This window comes from Canis lupus, chromosome 28, assembly GCF_003254725.2.
Source record: "Canis lupus dingo isolate Sandy chromosome 28, ASM325472v2, whole genome shotgun sequence".
Classification (NCBI taxonomy): Eukaryota; Metazoa; Chordata; class Mammalia; order Carnivora; family Canidae; genus Canis; species Canis lupus.
Window position 1 is genome coordinate 1,311,501 of NC_064270.1, and position 7,479 is coordinate 1,318,979.

A 7,479-nucleotide genomic window follows, 5' to 3' on the forward strand; every position below is an offset into this window, starting at 1 on the left:
ACCACTGAACTGTATACTTAGAATGGTTAAGTTGGTAACTTTTATTTCATGTGTATTTCACCACATTTTTTTTTAAAAGAAGAAAATCTAATGAAGAGACCATAACAGAGGTATAAGAATTAGGGAGAGCCCAGCATGTGGAGCCACTCAGGAAGTGAGGAAGCCATCCTCCCCACATCCCCAGGGGGCAAGGGGAGCAGTGAGAGTCTGAGCCCAGGGGAGGGGGCCGTAGTTAGAGAAGACTGCAGCATTGCCAGGACCCCATGCCACAGCCAGGAACAGGGATGGAGGGAAAATGCTGGGGAATCTGGCTCCCTCCAGGCTCCCCCCAGCATCTTCCACTGGTCACCCAACTCTCTAACTGGTAAGTTAGAGAGTTCAGGAGCCCAGGTGCTACAGGCTCTTGGGGACTGTACCCTCTTGGGCACAGTGAGAGAATGTGGGGAGGGGACACCCCCTGGAATGTCAGGGAAGACCTCTCCACAAAAATGGCACATCTGAACCACAGGCACTGTACCAGGCAGGGTTCTCCAGAGGAACAGGACCAATAGCATGTGTAGATATAAAAAGAGATTTGTTTTAAGGAACTGGCTCATGTAGTCATGGTTGCTGGCGGGTGTGACATCTGCAGAGCAGACTGGAGACCCAGGCGGATTGGTGTTGCAGCTCCAGTCCGGAGACCTGAGGCAGAATTCTCCCGTGCTCTGGGGAGCTCAGTCTTTGAGATGTGGCCCACCCACATTACAGAAGGTGGGAATCTGCTTTACTCGTAGTCCATTGATTTAAATGTTAATTACATCTAAAAAATACTTTCATAGCAACATCTAGATATATTTGCCCAAAAACTGGCCACTGGGGCCTGACCAGGTTTTGACACATAAAATTAACCATCAAAGGTACGATTACCCATCTAGACCAGCATGTAGTTCTCATATGGAGCCACTAAGTTGGATATCCTATTCATACCCTACACGTCTTTCTTTTACAGAGAAAAAAAAACCACACTGTGCAATTGATTGCATCTGGTCAATAGGAAGCTCTAGTTTTGTGGGAAGAGGGCTGCTCTTCCAGAATCGTCACACAGAGGCACCCTCTGGCTGACCAGGGACAGTCTTCCCAGCTGGTGGATGATGCAGGGGAATAAGAAGTGCACGGACGGGTTCAGCGACTCCTCAAGCATCGGCAGTGTGCTGGACGATGCGGACAGGGAAGTGAGCAGCCTCACAGACCGGGCGTTCCGGAGCTTGTGCATCTCAGAGGACACATCTTTTAACGACTCTGACCTGACCCTGTCCCCGGATATCAGCCGCCAGGTGTTTGGAAATTTTCACCAGGGAACGGTGAGCCACACCCACAGGAAGAGCAGCATTTGGAGCCAGTTACCATCACAAGGCACCGAGCATGCAGGCTGGGCGGCCACATTCCAACAGCTACCCAAGTATGTTCAAGGAGAGGAAAAGTATCCCAAAAGCAGCCCCCCACTGACACCAGCCCAGAGGAGACTGGAGGTGCCAGTTTCTGGCCTGAGGAGCAGCAACAAGCCTGTTTCTAAAGTGTCATCGCTAATCAAATCTTTTGACAGGACCGAGAGCCAACATTGTGACAGCCGGCCTCCTACCAGTAAGCCCCCAGCTCTCAAAAATCCCCCCAAATTTGCTCCTCTTCCAGAAAGTGGCATCAACTTCTGCTTCGATTCTGCCTTTCTGACTGTCAGGAGGGTGCCTGCTGAAGTCTCTAGTGCCCATCAGAATAGCCATCAGCCTGGCAGGAAGCACGGAGAGCAGGAGTCCCCCAAGAATCCTGAAATGGCCAGTCACAACTCCAGCAGCTTCCTCCCAACACCCGAAAATGTGGCCAACTCGTTTGAGCCAAAGTTCCCTTCTTCGCCCCACAAGCCAGCCAAGGGCGAGCCTGGAAGGGGTAAGGACTGGCCTCGCAAAGGGACCTTTCTTCATAGTGAAAACAGTGCTTTTGAGTCATGGAATGCCCACCAACCGAGGCTGCCTGAGAGAAAGGAGGCTGCTGACCCTGTCCCAGAAAGCAAGGCTCCCAAGCACTATGAGGACACACCCCTGTTAAGAGAGCCCCTGGCCCCTGAACACCATGTTTCCCCCTGCCAAGCCCAGGCCAGCTGTAGTCAGGATGAGAACAGGCTGACAGCAGGGGCTCTCACCACATCTGGATCCTGGGGAGCTAGAGATCCAGGAGCCCAGATATTCCCTGTGGAGGGAGAAGCTTCTAGCTCACAGCCTGACCCTCAGGTGAAGCCGACCCAGGCCCCATGGAGGAAACCAAAGCCTAGCAAGGGAAGGAAAGAAAGTCTACCAGATGCTTCGGAAGAGAAGAAGCAGGCCACCAGAAGAGGCCCAGCCTTGTATACAAAGCACAATCCCCAGGGACAATTTCCAGAAAACGAGGCTCTTGACATGCCCATGGACCCCAATGAGCATTACAGTCCTCCTTTTAACATCAGTAAGCTTCTGACCCCTGTCATACCCACCAAGCATGTCCTGGATCCACCTGACAGTCAGCTGGTGGAGATAACCCCATCTCCCTCAGGACAGCTCAACGGGTACCAAGAGAAGGAGCCCAGTGAATGTCAATCTTGGGACACCTACAAATCCAAAGCCCCTAGCCTGTTGTTCAACCTTAAGGATGTGCGGAAGCGTGTTAAGAGCACATACAGTCCGTCACCTCTCTTGAAAGGCCTTGAGGAGAAAACCAGAGGCAAGCAAGAACCCATGAGCAATGGCGTCATCCTTCCCAATGGGCTTGAGGAGAGCTCTCCAAACGAGCTCTCTAAGGAGAGGCCAGCTGACGGCCCTTCTGGGTCACACATCAGTACCCAGAAGGACCCTAAGGCTGACCCTGGTGCTGCCTCTGAAGACAGCTATCTAACTCTTAGCTCACCTCCAGCTACCACCCAAGCCCCCTTCTGTGTCAACGGGGAGGGAGATGACAGAAACAGCTACGAGAAGGATGACGGAGAACCAGAGATGGGCACTGCCAAGTCCGCCGAGTGTCCAGACTCTGGGGAACGCTGCCCCAGGAAGCACCTGTCCCTGAGGCTTTGCAGCAGAGAGCCTGAAGCAGGGAAGGCTGCAGAGAAATCAGGGACCCCCAGCCTAGAGAAGGGGTTCTTGAGATCCGTGTCTCAAGAAACAGAATCCGAGAGAGAGGCAGGATTCCAGAATCCGAACTTTAACCAGAAATTCTCCCCAGGGCCCCTCTCTCCCGAGGAAGAAGATGTGTTTTACAGTGACACACAATCTGATTTCATGCCAGGCTTCAAAAGTAAGGCCAAATTCAGCACCAGCTCTTCAGACCAGTCCTTTGCCTCATTTGAGGATCAGCAGAAAACGTGGTTCAGCGAGAGCCAGCAGGAAGACAGGAGGAATGATGGAAATGCAGGAGACAGTCAGAAGGATGAGAAGGAGAAGACGATGGGGAAAGATGAGCTGCCGCACTGTGCCCTACGTAACGGGCCGGTGTGCATACAGGAGCACAGCAAGGGGGGACTGCTGCAAGGAGAAGGGGAAGGTTTGTCTGGATGTAGGCCCAGGAAGACGTCGAGAGAGGAAGCTAACTTCAGAGGCACTTGGATGGGGGGAAGTAAGGATACAAGCAAAGACCTTACCCCCTCACCATCTTCCACTTCAAACAAGCACATACTGTTTGCAATTAAAGACAACACCCTCAGGGCCACCCCCGTGATAAAACCCATCATGCTGCCCCTTCTGAGGACCCTGTCATCAGAGGACCCACTGGGCAGTAGCCACAAAGAGGAGGACTTGCCAAAGCCAGGCTGGGGAGAAGAGGCTGGTGGTCTCTGTGGCCCTGAGAGCCAGGAAATGGCCAATACCCCGACACCCGCTAGCACGCAGGGCACACACTTGAAGCACACAGCCTGGGAGGGCATGGACCATGGGCAGGTGCCCAGCATGGTGGGCTGGATGGAGACTCCTCAGCCAGTCCCAACAAGAAATGTCCCATCTCCTCCACTCATGGGAGAGGATAAAGGGCTGAAGCCACGACAGGTTGCGGCAAAGGAAGGCAAGAACAGTTCCATGGACCAGGGGAAGCCGGATGCTCCAAGGCGCATCCCCACCATCGCTTTGCCCCAAGGCGACCCAGAAGACCAGCCACCCCCACAGCAGCTGGGGATGTGCTGGGAAGAGCACACACAAGATTTCAAAAGTCACTTATTGTCTACACCTAGAGCAGGGCCCCCAGGGAGAAGATTGGTTCCTGGTGAGATGGCAACTTCCCCTAATGCCAGCTCCCTGGATGAGAGCAGCGCGTGCTCCCCTGCCACCAGCAGCATTTGGGACGATGCTTCCCAGGCCCCCACCAAGCCAGGCCTGCTGCCAGGGGAGCCTCCTCACCCCAGCCCCTGGGCCAGCCCCTACTCTGCTGGGGTTGCCCGCAGGGAGGACCTGACACATGCCCTCACATGGGAAGCTGGCTCAGACCCCCAACTTGAGCCAAGCACAGAAGACCTCCGGACACTTTCTCCAAGAGGTTTGGTGCTGGACACGGCCACCAGCTCTGTGGGCCTCCCTGAGAAACCAGAGCCTCCGGCTCAGCTGGAGAGAGCGGCCGGCAAGCCACCTGCGGTGCCCCCCAAAACAGAGAAGGCCCTACGGCGGGCGAAAAAGCTGGCCAGCAAGAGGAGAAAGACCGACCAACTGCAAGAAAAACATGGTGAAACCGGAGAAGAAAAGCCCTGCCTGGAGGACTGGGAGCAGAGGCCACCGTCCCCTGGAGAGAGACCCCGACCCAGGTTCCCCACGGTCCGCTCCCTGCCGCCTCCCATCCACCGCCACTCAGTGTCTGCCTTCTCAGAGCCACTCAGGAGGCAGCCTGGGGGACCCCAGTCCCTTACACCTCTGCCCCCTTACCCTGCCACCCAGAAGGTCCTCCAAGATCCCCAATCTGGAGAGTACTTTGTCTTCGATCTGCCACTCCAGGTGAAAATCAAGACCTTCTATGACCCAGAGACGGGCAAATATGTCAAGGTCCCCATCCCATCCTCTGAGGGAGGTTCCCCCGAGCTGCCCCCACCCAACACACCTGCTGCTCGCTACATGCTGTACCCCCACTTCCGGCCCCTGCCCGTGACAGCCTTGATGCCCCTGCGCTGCTCCTCTCAGCTCTCTGCCCCCACCTTCTTAAGGCAGGGCCTTCACCCCACCGAGGCGGCCAGCCCTGGGTCCCAGAGAGCCTGTGAGGCCGGCCTGCAGCTGGCCCCAAAGCCTCGAGGCGACCCCACCCAGCACCCCGCAGGCCAGTGCCCTGAAGCACCTCCGCGGTGCCTGGGGGAGGAGGGAGATGCTTCACACCTGGGCATCATCTCCACCAACGACCTAGAGGACTTTGCCACAGAAGGCGTTTCTTGAGAACCACAGCAGACTAACCCCCCTCAAATAAACCCAGAAGAACTTACTTCCCCTTTCCCCAAAACAGTCACTTACATACACACACACAGACACACACACACAGACACACACACACACACACACACACACACACATACACAAATCAACACATACTTAGCCATGTGGGATCCCTAAAGTCTCAAAGGAAGTGGGGATTCTGAGAAAACCCCAGCTGAAAGGCTTCCTGGGCCTCCCCTCCCTGGGAGGGCACAGTTTGCATGACCGGGTCCCTCCTAAGCTCCTTCCCTGATCCTGGATCTGGCCTCCTTCCCTCTTCCTTCTCCCCTCCCTTACTCTGTCCCCCTCTGGCCATGCCACTGCGGTGGGTCCAGCCTATTCCTAATGACCGTAACTGCTCTGCTCCGGCATCCCACCTAATTCTTCTCAAGGGCCAGCTCACGCAGTGAGAAAGCTCCCAAGACCCCCAGAAACAGCACACTGCACTGTGCCCAGCCCTGCCCAGCGAGCAGACCACCCAGCCCAGCCCCTCCAGGTCCAGTGGGCCCAGAGAAGGGCCTCCATCCCTCCCCACTGCAGGAGCCATTTCCAGCTCACCAGGCAGAAATGGCTCAGGACTGGCCCCAGGCAACCCTGCAGAAATGTTTATTTGGATAGAATGGGTTTTCTTTACTGAGGAAGCTTTCCTCTGAAAGCTATTTTCTGATAAAGAAAAGGCTACCTTTTAAAAAGTGAAACAAGCTTGTGGATATGGTTCTGTCCCACTCCCACCTTCCATCTCTGGGCAGTGGCGGGTCTCCACTGGTAGGTTAAGTGCCTTGTGCTCTCCCAGCCTTCCCCCACCGCCAGCCACGCGGGGGCTTCACATTTGAGCAGAGCAGCCTTAGCACCTAATGTCATTCTGATGCTCCTCCTCGAGCTCCCAGCATCATCCCTGCCTTCCCAGGGCTGGGCTCCCCATCAAGGCCTGAGTCAGGCCCCAGGTATCCCAATTTCATGACTGTTATCTGTGCCCTGTGCTCAAAAGGAAATTGTATTTTCCCAACTCCCTGGCCTTCGAGGAAGTGGAGGGAAGTCTCTGATCCAGGTCAAGGGAGCAAAATGCAATAACCATCTCTGCACCTCTGAGAACAGGGACGGTCTGTGAGCACAAGCCCACTGTGGGCAACTGTGCTGAGAAGGAAAGCAGGCTGGTCCTCATGGGCTTCCACCCAGGGCATTCGCTGAAGCAACTTCATTCTTGTGCTATGGGAAAGACAGGGGCAAACACATCTTCCCTCCTTGTTTAGCAAGGGCAGCTGTCATGGCAGCTGTCGGGACTGTGCTGCCCATGTCCCATGGGACCCCACTAAATGCATCATCCTTGTTCTTTTGGCAAAGATGCTATTCCCAGGCTAGAAAAAATGGCACAGAACTCACCAAGTCCCAGATTCGCACAAATACAAGGGCTCTAGCTTATTCTTGGTCATGAATTGGATTCAGGAATTTCTACCTATTTGTTTTCCCAACAAGTACAGCCACACCTTAATTTCATTGTGAAAATACTACACCAACCCCCTGGCTCAATGCCGTGATGAGTCAACCAGATGATTAGCCAGGAACACAGGCAGGCTGCCGTCCGAGAAGTCTGGTTCCCAGGAGTCACTCATCGGGGTGCAAGTGAGACAAACAAGCTACGATCTTGGCTCTGCCACTGTGGCTTAAGCATCCTCCCACCTTGGTTTCATCTTATTCAAATAGGAAATGTGATATCTCATTTTTAAATTCTCAGGGCCCCAGGGAAAAGAATAGCCTAACAAAAGTAGAATCCTTCTGTTAAATAAATAAATAAATAAATAAATAAATAAATAAATAAATAAAAATTTTTTTAAAACCATAGTAATGGTAACTGTGTCCCCACAAGGAAAAATATATTTTCACTAAGGGTAGCTCATGTTTGCGGAAGCAGTCATCATCTGTCTTAGAAACAACAGAAGCAGAGCTACGGTAGAGCTGAAAGCATAAAGGCAGATATTTGGAGATGAAGGCCAACTTCCCTGTGAATGTGCCAGAGGAACGGCGAGAACTGCGTCTGGCAGAAAGC

General features: G+C 53.9%; 1 protein-coding gene across 5 annotated transcripts in view; it reads left to right on the forward strand.

Annotated features, from left to right (window-relative positions):
* Window positions 1-7,256, forward strand: part of C28H10orf71 (chromosome 28 C10orf71 homolog) — a 30,097-nt gene extending 22,841 nt beyond the window's left edge. For all 5 annotated transcript variants that reach the window (XM_049103150.1, XM_025466340.3, XM_025466336.3 and 2 more), the window contains one exon: window positions 989-7,256. In XM_049103150.1, the coding sequence (XP_048959107.1) occupies window positions 1,128-5,399 (4,272 nt within the window). In that variant the 5' untranslated portion in view covers window positions 989-1,127 and the 3' untranslated portion in view covers window positions 5,400-7,256. The remainder of the gene's footprint in view (window positions 1-988) is intronic.
* Window positions 7,257-7,479: the final 223 nt, after the last annotated feature.